Source organism: Labrus bergylta, chromosome 20 (genome assembly GCF_963930695.1).
Source record: "Labrus bergylta chromosome 20, fLabBer1.1, whole genome shotgun sequence".
Classification (NCBI taxonomy): domain Eukaryota; kingdom Metazoa; phylum Chordata; class Actinopteri; order Labriformes; family Labridae; genus Labrus; species Labrus bergylta.
Window position 1 is genome coordinate 5198613 of NC_089214.1, and position 18863 is coordinate 5217475.

At 42.4% G+C, this 18863-nt stretch overlaps 1 protein-coding gene across 6 annotated transcripts in view; it reads right to left on the bottom strand.

Moving 5' to 3' along the window:
* Nucleotides 1–18863, bottom strand: part of LOC109983799 (rho GTPase-activating protein 21) — an 80728-nt gene that overhangs the window by 16255 nt on the left and 45610 nt on the right. For 3 of the 6 annotated variants that reach the window (XM_065948603.1, XM_065948602.1, XM_065948600.1), the window contains 6 exons: nt 18238–18259; nt 8786–8878; nt 7559–7637; nt 7132–7186; nt 4253–4276; nt 845–2819 (listed from right to left, as the gene is read on the bottom strand). In XM_065948603.1, the coding sequence (XP_065804675.1) occupies nt 845–2819; nt 4253–4276; nt 7132–7186; nt 7559–7637; nt 8786–8878; nt 18238–18259 (2248 nt within the window). Of the gene's footprint in view, nt 1–844; nt 2820–3544; nt 3827–4252; nt 4277–4503; nt 4622–7131; nt 7187–7558; nt 7638–8785; nt 8879–18237; nt 18260–18863 lie in introns of those variants that run through there. The other 3 variants (XM_065948601.1, XM_065948605.1, XM_065948604.1) reach the window with 3 other exon arrangements.

Below are 18863 nucleotides of genomic sequence, written 5' to 3' on the forward strand. Positions count from 1 at the left end.
TGCCATCGTCTTTGCAAGGTATACACCTCGAAGTGAACATACCATGAAAATCCCACCAGTTACACCTTGCAAGAAGAGAATAGCATAATGCATAACTGCCTCCACATGCTAAATATACACTTTAGCTACTGATACACATCCCCTATTTTGCTGCAGGAGTTATTTTCTCCTGTGATTGCTGGAGGTATTAGAGCAGAAAAACCCTGGATAGAATTTCACAATGGAAATAATATACACCTTACAAAAATAACGCCCAGTTTTTTCTCACATCTATTGTATATGGAGCTTAGAATCCCCTGTTTTTTCCATTCTGGTGACATTACAAGTTTCAGAACAGATACTAAAACATCTTAAACTGTCAATAAAAACTTGTCTTTCGATATTACTTCCCAAAATTTTAAAAACTTTTAATGCATCAAAATGAATGATTCCTTCAGCACAAGCAGCTCAACAATTTGAGCAGCAGCTCTCCCTTAAAATAGTCTAAAAATGTCCTTATTTGCATCCACAGCCTTTCTTCATTTACATGAAAGAGTTTCAGATTAATATGCAAACGAGATAAAAATCAGGCCAAGCATTTTGATGCCCTTATTCAGTGCTTGATGGCAGGTCTGGGCTCATAAATTACATGGTTTGAGCCCAGTCCCTACTACTCAGCCAAATTTCCATAAAAAATATGGTGTGAATCCAGTCCACCAAGCTTTCATGCATAAACATACTTTTCCACTCACACAAACACATGCTGTGTCATTTCTTCACAAGACGACCCTGTCACTGCTGTTGCTATAGAAACAGGAGGAGCTCAAAAAGGATGGAGGTAGTACAGAGTATAATGCAGTCTTACCTATGAAGGGTATTGAATCCAGGGAGTCATCAAGGTTGTTGGAGCCTGACTTATGTCGTGTGTCTCCAAGCCTTCTTTGATGCATGTCATTAGACATCCAGCACATCGCTGCATCTGCAGAGCCTGCCTTCACCAATGGTGGAGACTTATGCGTCACTGCTCTATGGTTGTCATTAACAGCTAGCACGTAGGACGGAGGTCGGATGTGAGGAGTTCCAGAGTTTTTGTCTCTTCTTAGGACAACAACTGTTGCATCTAGTCCTTCTACACCCTCTGAAAGACCACCGTTAGTCCGTACATTTGCTTTTGGCTTTTGGGTCACAGCTCCATTGGTAGTGGTGGAACCAGAAGAAGAGGCAACAGCTACACCTTGTAGTTGTCTCTGAATGGGCAGTTTAGAAGAAGGACCAGAGCAAGAGGAAGATCGGGCTGCCAACCCAGCCTCAGACCTGCTCTCCATTTTCAGACTGTCAGCCCTGCTTCTGAACTGAAGGTGCAGAGGGGATGAGTAGCCCAGGTGGTTGCCCATGATGTTAGCTCTTTGGTCTTTAGGAGGGTCCTTGGTTTTGGTGGACGATAAGGCAGACGAGAGGTCTGAGATGGAGTTCTTGACAGGCAAACGTGATGGTCTCAAAATTACACTGTCTGTCCTTGATGGTAGAACAGAATCTGCCGTACCTTTAGTAAACACAGGAGCAGCTAAAGCAGAGTTAGATAATCCACTTCTTCGAACCTCTGGTTCCTGGCCACTGAGACTCCTGTTCAGGTGAGGTAAAACTCTCAGACCTGCTCCTGGCCTGCTACTACTGGCTTCCTCGATCTGGCAAGTTAGCGGCATGTCCTCCAACCTTGCTCTTTCTTCAAAGAACGCCCCACCTGGCTCTCCAGGTCTATGCCCCAGGTAGTCACAAGACCGGGCCCGAGCTTTGGTGACTGCTGTGGGGCTCGAGAAAGGCAGAGCATCTTCTGACGCACTTCGAGGCCAATTCCTGATTGGTATTGTCCTCTCTGTTCCACCCCCAAGCCTCTCTTGGGAGGCACTACGTAATGGGGTCAATGCAGAACCGTGGATACTAGCATCCACCCCACGGTCATTGGAGGTGCTTCTTCGTCTGCCCTGGAAGACTGGCACCCCTCTTTGACTTGTGCTTGGGGGAGGGGGTTGACGTTGCTGGGCATAAGCTGATGTGGAATTGGCAGCTGCACGCAAGCTGTCCAAGCGCTCCTGGATTGTGCGGCAGCCATATGTGTGCAGCCTCTTTGAGTCGATATAGTCCTTATAGGTGGTGTAGTTCTTCCAGTCAATGTTCTGGTGAGGAGATGTTGATGGTGCTGTTGGAGAGGGTGAGTAGACGTTGGCGCTTTGTGAAATGGCAGCAGAGAATGTGTCTGGTGAGGCAAGGGTAAGAGGTGCTCGTACAGATGGAGAAAAGGTGTCGGGATAGATTGGGCTAGGTCGAGAACTTGAGGAAGGCGAGTAGACTGGGGATACTGTCTGACGGGAAGATGGGTACTGCAACTGTGCACCCCCAGGTATTGAGGGAATAAGTGGCCTGGGTCTAGCTGAGCCGGAATCAGCTGTTGGACTGTACCGGTTTTCTTCTGTCCTATGGCTGGGACCAATCCGAGCCACCCGGGACCCCCTATCTACTGGATCAGGAGGCATGGCAACTGTCCTGACATTCTCATTGCAGACACAAACCACCGTCTGAGACTTTGTCGTCTGTTGGGGTGGAGGGGATGGCGGAACAGGGATTTCCACCCTGTAGCTCTTTTCTGTGGCCGTTCCTCGTCTTTCTGGTCCCTGAGCCGGCTCTCTGGGGGTCTCACTTACGGTGGCAGGCTCTGACGCTTGAGCCATGCCCGCAGCCTTCACTTCTATCCGTGGGTAGCATATAGGAGGGGGCTCTGGGATGTTTTGGGCATTTCCGCTGTATGCCTCATTTCCTTTGAGGTATGCATCCTGGGAATACGCCTGCAAAAGATTACAGAACATTATGTCACTTACGTTTGGTGAGAGGTTAAAGCTCTTAAATAGATCACATTAAACCCCTAGAGAACATCATACCAGACCAAGGGGAGGATACCTAAGACACCTCTAAAAGACATGTACAGAACAGGGAGTACTGTAAACCTGTTAAGGGCAACGTCTTCCGTTGCTACATGACACATTTTTTTGCACTACCTCACCAATTACTCATGTCAAAAACTCTGTTTGTTTTTTTCAGCTACAATTTAAACCTTTTTTTCTATTATACCCTAACTACACCATGGCAATGTCTTTTCTGGCATCTTGAGAGTAGAGAAAAAAAAATGGTTATAGAAGTCATTTACTGACAAGAGTCTTTGTGTAAACTGATGAGATTATCAGCAAAGTAAACACGGTTACTGCATTCCCTCAGAGAACTGTAAGTGACAACTGGATTCAGCTTGTCTATAAAAACAAAACAGCAGCATGCTAAAAGTAGACACAGCGCCCCAGCTCGCTCCAAATCAAACAACACTTTGTTAACAGTTTCTCAATCTTTCCCAAGGAAACTGAGAACAAAAATGCAGCATGCAATGAAACAAATTAGCAGCCCTGAGAAACAATAGTTGTCCAAGAGCCAGATAGGCAAATAAGTAGAAAGAGAATGCTGGAAAGTACACAATAACCCCATGGAGCCAGAGTTAGGGATTAAGCTCGAGGGGCTTACCCACCTTTGGTACTGGAGAGTGTGACCTGAGGCATGAGGTGAGGGTAAACGGGGGACGCCTCTGCCTGCGTTTGGCAGTTAACATTACTTCTGTCAGCATGGCTCCACAACTATATCCTTACTGTAGCAACTGCAGTACTTTCCTTGATTATAACTGGAAGAAAAACCTTCAAATGTCTCTAGATGTTAGCCTGCTGTCTGTCCAGTGAAAGATCACAACGGGTTGCTTCAGGAAAGAAACTCCTGGTGGCATATTGAACGCTATGATTCCTCTCTCATCCCTTCGGCACACAAGCTCTTGAGAAAATGAAAGGGAGAGCGTCGTGCTGTTGGACTTTAATCGATAGCACTCTACCTGGGGTGTCAGATTACAATTTCAATTCAGCTACAGCAGTAAGTGTGCTGCTGGATGGCTCCCTCTGGATTTGCATAAGTCATACAGTCAAGTTGAAACCAATTTCCTTGACATGGAAAGTACAGAGCAATATGTTTGAAGTCGTCGGACATATGATGCCCGCATAACCTGCTACTCAGGGAAATGAAAGAAATTCCAGCACAAAACCACAACCACATTACAAATACAGAAAAGTAGAGGAAGTATATTTTGGAAATTTTAGGGACTTGCCCGCTTTTACATGTGAAAATACAGGCTCTAAAGGTGATGCAACATGTCATGAGAAGTGTGAGGGAAGAGATTAGTTAACCTTCTTACCAGAGCAGTGATATCTCTTGAAAACTGTAGTCCACATGTGAGAGAAGTGCAAGCAAGGAGGAAAAAAGAGAATAGAGAAAAGAAGGCAGGTGAGCAAAAAGAAATTAAGAGCTCTCAGATGGAGGTGAGACAGGCAACTTCCAAGTCTTCAGCACAGGATAAAAATACATTCTGGTTTGGAAACGCTGAACAGAAGCATCAGTCATGAGTAGAAGAAAGAAGAATAGAGGTCAAATTCGTCCTTCTCAGACCTGAATATCCTCAGAGTTCCTCTTCATCCCCATTATTTTCTCCTCTTACCAGTTGTCTTCCTCTACCCACAACACAGCTGCTGTCAAAATACAGTAAGCTGGTTTCAGCTGGCTTTCTCTCTCTCTCTCTCTCTCTCTCTTTCTACTCAGCATTTCTTTCCTTTGCTCTGTCACTCTCACCTGCTTGCTGTGGTACCTCCCCTCCCCCTCTCTGGTTTCTGGAGCATGTCAGCGAACACACACTCTCTCCTAGCCTCTTTCCTCCTCTCTGTCAGCCTTACGCTCATCTGTTAGACAATTCGCTTTATCATATGTTCGGCTTTTGGGTGAGCATAGCAGCGTGCCTGCCTGATCTGCGCTGGCTTCCTCCCTCACTCACTTACTCACTCCTGTAAACAGTGAGCTGAGAGGGAGTCAGCTGACTGCAGCTGCACTCCCTCTGGTAGTGGGAGTGGGATCAGTGACTCCCAAAACACAAAAACAGACAAACAAAAACACATTTTAAACCAAACACTGATAAATATAAAGACTCCTCCTCCATTGATCCATATCAAACAACTCGGATGGAATTATGTTATTCTGAACTCTGCAACAATAACTTAAAATTGTCGGTGAAAAACCAAGTATTTATTTTTTGTGTGTGTCTTTATTCTTGTTCAAATGAGAAAAATATGTCAAACATAGCATCCTTAAGTGGCATAGTAGTAAATATATTTTTACTGGAATTATTCTTTAATTTCTTTTGATCTATGTAGTTATTTAAATACTGAGAGAAAGCAAATTAAATCAGAAAGAAAATAGAAACATATGCCGCTTTAATCACATCTTGTTTTCATATTTTCTTGTATAACTTTCATACTCACTGAGATACAAACATAGAGAAAACAAAGTTAAAACATGTACAGCAAGACACATGACCCAGTGTAATCACATCTTGTTTTCATGTTTTTTTCATTTGATCTTTGATACATATGTTTATTGCAACATTATGCACCATTTAAAGGCAATAAATCTGTCTAATGGCAGCTGGACTTCACAGAACTGTTAGCAGAGAACAAACCCAATCTGGCACATCTGACACTGAATTGAATTGCTAGTGAAGTTTTCGCTCAATAACAAAACAACAGCTAATTGCTCCATTCAAATCCCTCAGCCTTGTGAGCGCTCAGACTCTTTCCAAAATGCCAAAAGCAAGTTTCTGTGGCTTTTGGTGAGCTGAGGCCAAGCTATGTGTGGAATTTAGCAACACAGTGGGATCTGACTCAGTGCTCTGCTCCGAGAGAGAATTTCCCAAAGAGAGATGAATAATGTGTGACGACTGATTTGAGGTGGCCAGGCGCTGTTTTTTATCGTCTGTGGGGCTCTGGACCCTGACTGATGGCGTGGGGTGGTTGTTTTTGCATCAATGAGCTCATCAGTGTGAAGACCACAGGGGGGCTGTGGTATGAAGGTTAGCGCTTCTCCTTCTTTTAGCTGTTTTCTTACTGAATAATAAAGTTCTTTTTCTTTTTTTTAAACTAGCACACCATAAATCGATGAGTCAATCAAGAGCAGAAGTACGCCGACAAGACCGATTGTCACCTTTAACCAGAGGCCTCCCCACACCGTCCATATTTTTTACATGTGTAAAACTGAGCCTAAAGAACAATCTGTCAACACATCAGACCACTTTGTTATCATATTTCAAATCTTTAGCATAAACTTACCACCCACTCTTTTACAAAAACTCAGAAATGATCCTTGCTTTAACCATTCCAAAGACGCTGTCTGTTAATCATAAACCCAAGACACATTTTATTTCATCTTGAATCATCATACCGTTGTCGTAATAATCCTCTGCGTCCAATAAAATAATTAAGGTCCAATCAAGACTGAGCCAACATGAGGCTTATCAGATAAGTTCTGGATAGCATGTCAACCATTTCGCTCCATTTCTGTCACTCAGTCAGACTGTGGCTTCTGCTTTATAGAACATTTTCTAGGCTACTGCTAAAGGAGTAGTATTCTCATGATTTTGGCTTTTTCATCAGAGTGACGTATGGGTTGATTTTGATCTCAAAGGTTTTAGCTCAGCATAGCTTAGCATTAGTCCTAGAAGTATTGAGAGAACGACTGACCTGGCTCTATTCCAAGTTCAAAAACACGCCTCCCGCCAACATAGAAGCTAATCAATAAAAAAGTTGTTTTTGTTAGTTTAACCTGTGTACTGGAAAGTAAAAATAACTTGTTTTTGTTGTAGGGCGTGGAGGTATTTCTCTGTAAACAACAGTTAAGTGAAGTGACCTAACAGGGAAGTTGTTTTCAGACAGAACAACCTGTGTTCACTAACCAAATCTGACAACCTATAAAAGTAAAGTTCAGACATAGCAGCTGGATGGATATCTTAATCAACTCCCCTGCCCATAAAACCACAATGTGTCATTTTAACACTACTCAGAGGTTGAACAAACAAGACACGGCCAATACATGCCCGTCATGGTGAGGTCTTCTAGTAAGAGCAACCTTTGACAGCTCTGGTTTCAAATCTGGGAATGATTATTAATCCAATTTGTAAGGTTTGGTATTATATCAACAAAAAGGTTCATTCTCAAGCACACTTGTAATATTTACTGATGACTGAATGCTTACCAGCTGCAAAATGTCCTCATCCTTTGGCATCACACAGAGTTCCAGTGAGGCATCGCTGAGGGACGAAACGAGTGAGATAGAATCAGAGTGAACGTGAGAATAAGAGGAACTGTTTCAACCAAAAAAGCTCAAAGCATCGGCGCTTCTTCGTGGAGCAAGTTTAACTTATAAACTCCAACCTTTTAAACGCTGCAGTGTAATGAAGTGTGAATGAATGTTACAACATGCTCTTGTTGTAGGGGAGGAGGAAATGTTAAGCTCTGGAAAACTAAATAGTTAAATAACAGATTATTTTACGTGTTGTTAGTCCAGAAACATTCAGGTGAGTGTTGGCAGTGAAATAAACTCAGGGATCAGGGTGGGAGTCAGTCAGGTTTTTGCCTTCAAATGACCCATAATAATAAATGACGGATGATGAGGAACTCACCTGTTCTGGATCAAGGCTATGACTTGTGAGTAGGTCTTTCCGATGATGCTCTCTCCATTCACCTTCACTATCCGGTCCCCTGGAACGAATAAGAGATTCAATTACAAGCCTGATATTTGCTACGAACAGAAACAAGACAAACCAGTTGGCCCATGAACTGATAAAAATCTCACATATGGGATGGGATATTAGAATATTACAAAGAGGCCAGTCTATTGACCGGTAAACTAATTTTGTTCATTTTTCTTAGCACGCGACCAACTCAATAAAGCGCCTTCAATAACGCCAAACCCTCTTTCCCCGATTTCCAACTGTACCCACTGTCTTATCTCTCTAATAAAGGCACAAGATGCCCAATTAAAAAAATATATATCTAAAAATCCCTGAAATAAATTCTGTATCCCAGAGAGAATCATCTGGCATCCAGTCATTGTGGTTATGAGCAGAGGAAACCACTCTGGAGGAGCGGCTTCCAGTACAAACACCCATCTGAGCTCCGATCAAAAGCGGCATACCAATACTTGTTTATTTAAAGGACCCCATGTGAGGAGCCATCCCCATTCAAGTTTTCTGAAGATGGCCATCTTACAGGAAGAGTGGGGAGGTGAGCTTTGGGGGAGAAAGGAGATAATTGTGGGAAAACAGAGCTCTCTCTCGTCCCAGGAGGGGGAGAGCGAGGACAGATAAAAAGCAGACAGTTTAGAGGCCACTTAACATTTCCTGTAACACTGAGTGCTAACCGGGGCAATAACGCTGACAGCAGAGAGCGCGGAGCTTCAGTTGTCACTTGCGTTTCATGAAAATGAAAAAGGAGCTGACTCACTTTTTCACTCCGAGTGTCTTCGCTGCTTATAATTAGGGGTGATTCACATATTGATAAATGAAGAAACAAAGTGGGAGATGGGAGAGAAACGGAGTCAGGGGAAGGCTGAAATAACAGTGTGCTTATTACACTTTGTTCAACCTCCCACAAAGGAGCCATCTGTTATTTTGTAACTCGTATCTGTTTGGCCTGGCAGGTTACAAGGAAGCGGAATTACCTACAGTACAGACGTGAAGAAATCTTGGCATCAAACGGCGCTTTGAGTTCAAATACAAGACAGGCAGAGTTAATCATAAGATCTGCCGGTTATCAGGAGTGAAACCGCAGAGTGTGTGTGTGTGTGTGTGTGTGTGTGTGTGTGTGTGTGTGTGTGTGTGTGTGTGTGTGTGTGTGTGTGTGTGTACCTGTACAGAGTCCAGCTCCATGGGCGGGGCCTCCCTCCTTCACTTGCTTGACGAATATGGTGTCCATTGGCTCCAGACGATTCCTCTGTCTCCCTGGCAACGAGAGAGAGAGAGAGAGAGAGAGAGAGAGAGAGAGAGAGAGAGAGAGAGAGAGAGAGAGAGAGAGAGAGAGAGAGAGAGAGAGAGAGAGAGAGCACATGCACCGAGGCAATTGGTCACACGGAGAGGAAGAGCAGCAGCAGAATCAGAAGTAGGCCAAACTGAAACTGAACGAGAAACTTAGGCGCAACATCTTCTGTGAAGTGTTGTTTACACCTTCACGCTGGAGTGATGACCACACAGATCATCATCTTTGTTTGTGATCTTTTTTTATGCATGTTACGTCTTCTGATTTTATGACTGCTGCCTTTGTGAAGCACTTTGTAACTTGTTCAAGTGCTCCGTAAATAAAGGTTAAATAATGATATTGTTATCTGTTATCAGCACTATCAAAACAAAGTTGACATTCAAACAGCACTCACCAAGGAGATACATAATTGCAAGACAGAACGAATGAATGAAATGTTTCTCCTCTGTTAAGTGTGATGGATTGTGTATTGGAAAATATGAACGCTCAAGCTTTGAACTGTATCACAAGAGACTTATTAACAAGGAGCTACGTCATCCTGACTGATAAATAAGATGATTCCAGTGTTCAAATTTAGTGGCATTGGAATTTAAACCGTAAGCATCGACTGTTTTTCTCTGTCCCTCGTGCTAACACATCCTCTGTCCCTTGATGCCTCCCTCCATTGACTCCACTCTGCTGTCAGACGTGTCCCGAGCTGCAGAACAGGACAGCGAGCAAAGGTCACGGCATGCTGACAGAGCTGCATGCAAACAAGCCTCGAGGGAGTTTCATTTCCCGTGACAGAGGGAGAGACGGCACACCATGTTGTGAGACGAGAGATGAGTAAGCGAGTAGAGAAAACAGAGATAATTTAAGAAGACCATTGAAGCACTAATTACTTTTTTTTTTTTTTTTTTTACAGTACATTCACTTTAAAAACAGCAATTATGAGCATGTGCATAGATCAAAATAAATTCTCTCTTTGAGCCCTTAATGAGCCTCCATCTCTTCTGGCCTCAGCTGCCTCTTAGAGACCACAGGCAACATCAGAGCATCGCACTGTTCCTCCCTTAGGGAACTCCGGCTAATACACATGCTCTTTTCATAAACACTCTGCTTTACATGTACAGCAGCAGCAGCAGCAACATGCATTTATGACCCTCTGCAGATCTCTGAACAGCTGGACTGCAGCAGATGTGGGTTCAAAGTGTTGCACAGGAGCAAATTCAAAGACGAGGAGGGGAGAGAGATTTTACTCAAGTTGAATCCAAATGTGTAACGTAAAAGTCTGAAGCTCAGACTATCAATAAACACTTAAAATAAAATGGATTTGTGGACTACCTTTACAGCACGAGCTGCTGTTCAGCTAGCATGTCACCTTAAATGACTTTTACCTGCAGTAACATTGTCATGACAGTAAGGTAGTCAGAACACTCCCTCTTGTGGCTGAAAGTGTAACTGCAATCTATGTAAAAAAATAAAATAAAAAAGCCTTCAGATCCAGGGAAAAACAGTTTGATCATTTGTAAAAAGGGACCTTTAAGTGACATCTTTTTTTTTTTTTTTATCTCACTCTCAGGTCTGATTAGATTAGAAGATGTAATCAAGGGGGGAAAAACAGCTAAATACACATTTTTATAGAAAGGATGAGCACAGATTTGATACCCAGGTTAGCCAACGGGTCTTTTTGAAGTTGAACTGTATTTGTATTCGTGAACGCAATATTTAAAAAATAATAGTTAGACTGGGATCCTGCAGGCTTTTGTCAGATCCAGTAGAAGGCAGTGTAGCACATAAAATCACTGCTCTGTATCAGAGTGGAAAAGGGCAACACTCTAGTTTCCATCATGTTATTGCAGGTTATTATTTTGCTGGTGGTTGATTACACGACAAAAAAAAAAGATTTATGATGAAGTACTCCATTGTGGCTCTAACTCACAGAGAATGATGGAAAAACTGCACTCATGCATTTCTGAGTTACATCACTGGCACGATGTCAGGCATGGCTGACCCTTCATGTAGGTACCGATGTCAACAAACGCCCCCCCCCCCCTTCCCCTCCTCCCTCCTGCTCTCTCTATCTCTCTTTGACCAATCCAGAGCCAATCTCATCGAGCTTCAACTCCGCAGCACAAATTGGATTCTGGAAGTTTCCACGGCCCCTGCAGCTGGATGAACGGGATTAAACCTGGAAATCTAAAGCTTTGGACATTTTTAATGCTGCCAACTGTCTTACAGAATCAAAAACGACTGCGTGGATTAAAGAAATACAACATCAGCCTGCCTCAAAAAGACTCTGAGCTGCTCCAAAATACAAAATGATGTTTAGATAACCTAGGCTGCTCTTGGGGGGAAATGTCTTCCACCGTGGACACAGCACTAAATACTCTTGATAAGATTTTACAACCTGGCAGCAGGTGCACGCTTGAATGTTGATATGACTCCATGTTTGTTAAGAACACAGTGCGAGCAAAACTGCTTGAGTTTGACACATTAAAATGTCAAATCAGTGAAGCACTGCTCCAGGCAGCCATGACAGTTACATTTTTATTAACTACCTCCCCATGCTTTAGTTATGTTTTCCCGTGAATTATTTTCAATCTAGCATCTAAAACACTGAATCTGGTGAGTCAAAACAAGCATGAACATATAATTCAGCAAGTTATAAGTGAACTTTTCTCAAGTTTCTTAAGTGTTAACAGCAATGACATTAAAAGTGCTGTTTCAATGAGCCCTGCGTCTAATCATTATCCCCTTTGTCCATGATTTATGACGCAATAAAGTTTTTATTGATTTACTTTATCACTTAGATTTTCTGTGTTTTTTATTCATAACAAACAAACAGATGTTTGTTTGTTTGAGAGGTTATCAGAAACTGCATTTAGTTTTTTTTTCTTGTGCTTTTGTTTAAAAAAATGGCTCCCTTAGTAGAAGTAATTGACACATTCTCAATTTTTGTGGATTTCTGCAATTTTTACAAATACAATGATGACACAACTTTTTAAAATGAATGATAGGACATTCATGACAGCCTCTATTCGCTTAAAAGCCTCGGTTTTATCTGGTTTGTTGTCGTCTCAAACATATCTTGACACAGGCAAACTGACAAATGTCTTATTTTGAATGATAACTCAATTATATGAGAAGCAAAAAAGTGCATTTTTCTCATTCCTATAAGTTTTATAAAAGCATATTTAAGGTCTAATCCTTCAGTGCTCGCTCTCTGGTCGTCCATTGGCTCTGTGCTAGCGCTGCTCTCTGGTTTGGCTTTGGTCCCTTACTGCACAGCTGGGCTCGCTTGTGTCGGCCAGCTCCCCCTCTCCCCCACTCTCGCCCACTCCCCCCCCCCCCCCGCCCCCTGCTCCCCTGTTGTTTTGGGTTAGATAATGTTATTCTTCAGAGGGCTGGGCCTGCTGCCCGCTCACTGCATTAACCCTGTTGTAATACCTCTCCATCCAACTCCCTGCTCTTAACCAATCATGTCACACTCACGTGTATATAAGGAGCACAACCTTGCACAAATGGTCAAGTGAAAAACAATATACAAAAAACTATGCAGATGTATGCTTTTTCTTCACTGTGGTTCTTAAAGGAAGTGTTTGTCTTCTACGTTCCCATCACTTCAAACACTGAGGACGAGGAGGAGGAGGGCTGTGTGTATGTTTAGATGGTTATCTGTATCAGGTCTCTTGCAACAGAGAAATATGAAAATGCGATGCACAAAATCCTGGCACAGCTCCCCCCCCCCCCCCCATACTGTGGAGAAGGTCAAAGCACAAGAACACTACACATAAATACTTAAACTCTGGCTCCCTTCAAAAAGCACAGCGAGCTTTGTTGTCAGACTTCTGCTCAAAGAAACAGGATTTCTCAAAGACAGCAGACGAAGCCTCGCTGAAAACAAATACTGCAATTCTTTCTCTGTTTCTCCCGTTCCCATGAAGGAACACTCGGTGCAGTTCACACACAAACTGGTCCAAACACAACTTACTTTGAAAGCTTAATCCTCATAGAAAACACACCTGCATACTCGAGCCCTGACCTCTGTGAAAAACTCGACAAACCCACATCCGTACGAACTGTGTCAGAAGACGGTTAAAGGATTTGTTGGCCGTCTCAGATGGACAGGTCTCATTACAGTAATCTGAAGTGTGTAAAGAGCCGCAGCTTTATGTCAGTCATCTCTGCACACACTGGTGCAGTGTGTGTCAATACAACTTAAAGGTGCTGTCATCACTAAAGCTGGCAGGTCAAGAGTTTGTCCTTGCATGGAAGTTAATAAATAGATAAAAATGATGTCTAAATGCAGTCGTTACTAGAGGTGGGAATTGCACGTTACGATGAGATACGAGGCCGACAACAGACGAAACTCAATGGACTGCAGAAGAACCTGGTAGTACTTTTAGAAAGCTAGCAAGGGGCCCTTTGAGGTGAAAATGTTCTCGTCAAACCTTCCCATATCACCTCAAACTAAACGTTTTGTAAGACAATTTTAACTTGATCTACCGACTTCTATAAGATATCATGAATATCGAGGTGTTAGGATCCCTTTATGAGTCCTTTCCATCATCGTAGCATTCCTTAAAATTGGAAAGAAATCCAGATATAGATAAAGCACTGCTTCATCTGTATACTCATCCCCTCATCACACACATTTACACACACACACACACACACACACACACCTGGTGTTTTTTCCACCACGCACGAAGGTGGTCGAGCACTTTCTGGCTCTTTTATTTTCTAGGAATTCCAAATACCAAAATCCACCCAGGGGAAAGGGGATATTACTCTGACCACAAAGCAGTCAGAAAAGAAAGAGAAATTTGATGTTTTGTTTTTCTTTCTGTATAAAAGCAGCCAAACTACGTTACAGAGGGAGTTCAAGTTCAAGTGAGGAAAATAAAGTGACAAACATCTGGAAACAGATGGGCTGATTTTAGCCTAAATGATTGTCTGTTTCTTTAAGCACTGTGTTTAATGAGCCAACACGCTCTGAAAGAATGTGAAGGGTGGCGTCTGCTTTTTGTAACCTTTGGAAAAAGAACAAAACTGAAATGATTGGTAGAAACATTGTGTTAATCTGCACTCAAGTCCAATGCAACCATTAGCATGTTTAGCTCTAGTAGCAATTAATCATGCCAATAACCTCAAAGCCTTGATTCTAATAAAGCTTTCACTACACTGCAAAGATAATTACCCAAATCCAACAAGATGGTTTGAGGTATAGACCTGAGAGATGTGCCTCAAAGTTATTTATTATTCTGTACCTCTTTTTTCTTTTTGCATGTAGTCTAAAAGTAAATATTAGAGACTTTTTCTCCAAAACAAATAAGTGGTGAATATTGTTGAAGTCATTCAGAGGTAAGTCAGTCAAAACACACAAAGAGAACACACACATGCACAAACACAACAGGAGAGACAATTGTTGATGTCCCTGTTAAACTGAATGATAAATAAACTGAAATAACGTGGACGCAGGCTGCTAGAAGAATTAAATTAACACACAAAAAGTTTCTTACAAGTATGAAAAGTCACAGACTGCTTTCAAAACATTTTTAAAAACTCATGAGGCTTATTCTAGCCGCTAGTCAGCTAGTTAAAAAAAAGATTTCAGCAAAGATGTTGTTGTTTCCAGGCAGAAAAAAAGATCTGTGCTTTTCGTAAAGGTCCGTCTGAAATCAAGAACCATGTCGATTTTTTAAGGGTTAAATCTGTTTATTAATGAATCACTGAACACTGCATATGTTCTGTAAGAGCAGAAAGCCTAACAACAGTGAGTAGCATGAGCCTAAAACAGCTTGTATGACTTGAGTTTAAATGTTAAACAACTGAAATGTGGGTGGTTGCGGAGAATGTCATAACAAATAAACAAGTTAGAGTTACAATTACTCACGCGCAAGATAAAAAGACTACACAAATCAAGGATGCAAGGAATGTGAAGGAGAGAAAAACACGCTATTAAATCAGACTGGATTTGAGGAGTTCAGTGTGAGGCCAGGTCATGAAGTGTCTTTGTTGGCAGTAAATATACAGACAGAGAGAGAAAGGATACAGGCAAAGGCAAAGGAGCAGCAGAGAGGAGGAGAAACAAAGACGAAACTTTGGACCGAGCTTTGTTAAAGAAGGTGGGGCGTTTAAAAGCTCACTGGAGGATTCTGGGGAATTCTGTTTGCTTGTGCTGCATTACATTCCCTCCGCAGACTTTATGGGAACTAACCCGAATCTGAAATAGAAAAAAAAAAAAAAAAAAAACGAAATGAAGAGAAAAGTGTTTCTAGTTGAATGAAAAACAAATATTTTAACAGATGGAGAAACTTTTTATGTTGCTTTTTCTTCTTGCTGCGCCGCGGCACCAAAGCTTCATGAGCAGAGCAAGAAACACCTCATTTGGATTTTTTAAAACACACGGCCGAAGAGAATGAGAGACAGAGAGATGAGGGAGGAAGAGAGAGGAAGTGAGATAAAGAAGAAGATTTGAGATTACTGCAGCTTGGTATGTAGACAACCACTGTGAAAGGGGAATACACAGATCCATACCCCACACACACACATCGTTCAAACTGTGCAGCTACAAACTGTACATCATGTGTTTATCCCTGACTCTATGTCAGCGAGTATGTCTTTCTGTGTGTGTGTGTGTGTGTGTGTGTGTGTGTGTTTTCTGCAGGTCTGAAGTGTTTCCAGCGGCAACACCCAGCTAGTCAACATGCGGTCGGCTCGAGCCCCCCCCCCCCCCCCCCCCCCCCGTCCCCACTCTCCAAACACCAACAGCCTCATCACACACTGGCATAAAGTCAAGCAAACAAACTGAACTACAGCAAGCGATCATCACAGAGCTGACTCAGAAAACTACAGAACGCTGACGATGTGACCTAATCAAAATTCATTTAAATTCCCTAAACATATTGGACTTGTTAACTGTGTATCTGTGTGAAGCCTGTGAATTCACAGGGGTGCATTCAATCTCTGTTATACAACATTGGCTGTTAGTTTTCTCTGTCTTTGGGCACATCATGTTTCAGAATAAAGTCTAGAGTCATACAGCCTCGGGTAGGCAACAACAACAGCTGTTCTTGGCCATAAACAATCCTTCAGAAGAGAAGCTGAATCTGCAACGCCTCCAGTTACAACAAACATGTTTGATTTTTTTTTTTTTTTTTTTTTAAGCTGTTTACAATACGAATCTTCTTTTTTTGTCTGCAGACTCACTGTATGAAAAGATGGATTACATCACAGCTTATCAAATGTGAACCAAACATTTGGAGTTCCCCCTACTGACTAGCTGCAAGATTGGTCATAAGCTCCGCCCCCCTCCGTGTGAACAGATGGGCCCTGCGTCAACTAAAAACTATTGTTTTCTCAAATATGGTTTCTGTCATTATAGTTCGTTCTTATCATCCTGTTTAATGTCTCCTCAGACTCCTGAGAAGTTTAGTTTTCGTTGATGATTGACAGCTCTGTTTGCAAACGTGGTTCCTGCAGCGTTCTTTAACCATCTTAGCAGAGTAGAGGAGGAACAGCGAGGGGAAACATAACAAATATCAGTCGTTCATTTTTCCAAAACTTTGAGTGTCCGCTCCAAACAGACACAAGAAGCTGTTCTGCAGTAGACTGTACCAACCGGAGTTTTGGTTGGCAGAAGGGGCGGGCCTTCAACACTACTAAGCCAACACAGATTTCCAAATGTGCAAAATTACAGCACTCGTTGTGGGGGGTATTTTGGCTTTACTTTTGTGAAACAGGAGGAGATGCGTCATCCATCTTTATATTCAGTTACAGGTAGGATAGGAGCAAAGAAACATGGACGCTACAGTACCTATATCACAATGGACTTGTGTCACTTTTTAGTCTTAAATACTTTTGAGGATAGATATTCATTTCTGAGTGTACTGCCTGTCAGCATCATCAGTGTCTGCGAGCCCGCTGAGAGGCGTAGAAGGATTTATGACAAGCTGGAAGTAAGCCAAGGGACTTCCTGTGTCACTGCAGGCGCTCTACAGGCGAGGATCATTATTCACCAGCTATTCAGCCTCACGATGAACGGTTCTCATGCACTTACTTCACACTACTTAACACTAACACAAGTGAGTTTTAAGTGACCACATCTCTCAGGCAGAGTCACACAAATTAATTCAGAACGAGAATGTGTAGCTACATAAATCCCCATTAAAGTTTGTTTCTTGCCACAGCAGGAGTGTCTGTGGTTATTTCATGTTTTAAGGCCTGATTGAATGACACTGGTGGACATGGAGGGGTTAAACTAGGAGGGGAGAGGAGGGGGTGAGTGTGAGGAATGCGACACCGAGGGCCAAGAAGGATGATGAGGGACACTTGCAGGAATCTCTCAATTTCCCGTTGAGAGGAGTTTAAGAGTCACATTTATCACAAAGAAAGTGCACTTTCCCTCCTCTAACCCTGACCTCTTCGCTTTCACTGTCCACCCATGCAATAACAATCGGCTGAATCACACCTGGTCTGTGTTTGGGTTCATTGCAGGCTAAACAAACAGCCAACAATGATATTCTTCATTTTACGACAGACAAAGAAAATAATGCAACAGCCAAAAAATCTGGCCACATAAACCGGGTTTTCTTTGACATCCTTTTTGTGTTTAATCATCTGAAAACACAAAAAAGTTGACCTTTTATTTAAATTAAAACACACGGGATTATTTCTTTGAGACCACATTTTTGCTGTTCTGTCTCGGTTTATTTTTTATGGGCGCCCTTGTACACATGAGTCTCTTTAAGACACAGATGTGAGATGAAGGGCTGTTTTAAGACGGCCTGTGATGAACCGCAGCAGAGGAATCCTCCTGCATTCATGCTGGGCTGCAGACGTGAGCAGAATACCAAGGAAGACGTACGCTGGATGCTCTGAGGAATGTCGAGGCCCTGCCAAGCTAACAGGCTAACGGCACAGCTCTGACTGCCACTCTGAAGAGAAAAAGGGACTGAGGCTTTTAAACTGCAAAGTGCAGCACAACACTGCCGGTCTGCGAGACAGCCTGCAGAAAAGACAGCTGCCCCTGCCGCATGTTGTTTACTAAGACCAAATCAATGCACTTATAAAGCTATTGAGGCTTAATTAGTCATGGAAATTAAATGTTTGGACCAAAGAATCATCACAATGCATCTATTTCAATTTATAAAGCCTGAGAATACATTAAAGTAATGGCCTGTCAATCCTAATTTGATCCCTATTCTGGAGAGTAACTGAAGAATATATGAAGGTAAATGGTTTCTGTTATATCTCATTTCAACAGCTGATCCCAGATCACACAGCACATCTATTATTCATGCAATTTTAAAACATAAAAAACATTTTTTTGGACACTTACCACGGCTGCCATTCTCTTCATCCTAAAAGAGGAAAAAAAAAAGAGAGTCAATGTCAGAAGATTTGTGGTACAACCTTATTCCTGTTCCCTTTTCTAATAGGCTTGCAGGATATGAGAAAAATTTGTGATGAGCGATAACATTGTTTAGTGCCCGATGTGGTCAGAAAAGCAGCATTATGGCCACGTTGATGTTATTTCCTTTCCCCTCACACATAAAACCTTAATTTCCCTCTGAGCTTTGGTGAAAAATCCACACACTGCGGCTTTAATCCCGCTCCCCTCAGTGACACATATGTTCTCCATGTATCCTTTAAGACCCCCACACACTCCCAAAGCTCTCCTTAAGATGCTCTGACCCTCTTCAAGCTAAACCCAATATCCTCAAACTGCGATTAATCAACAACTCCAATCCAAGACGCTCAGAGTAATTATCATGAAATGTTTTAAACCCAGTCCCCGTTGGTTTGGGTTACGTAATGGGAAGACTGGTGAGAGTTTACAGTGAGTGTGACCTGACGGATTTAAAGAGAAGGTCTCACTTTGACTTTTTCCCAGAATCAAGTCTTATGATAAGATGGTTACATGAGGCTCAAGACAGTCAGCTAAAGGGCACAAACTTAAGCTTA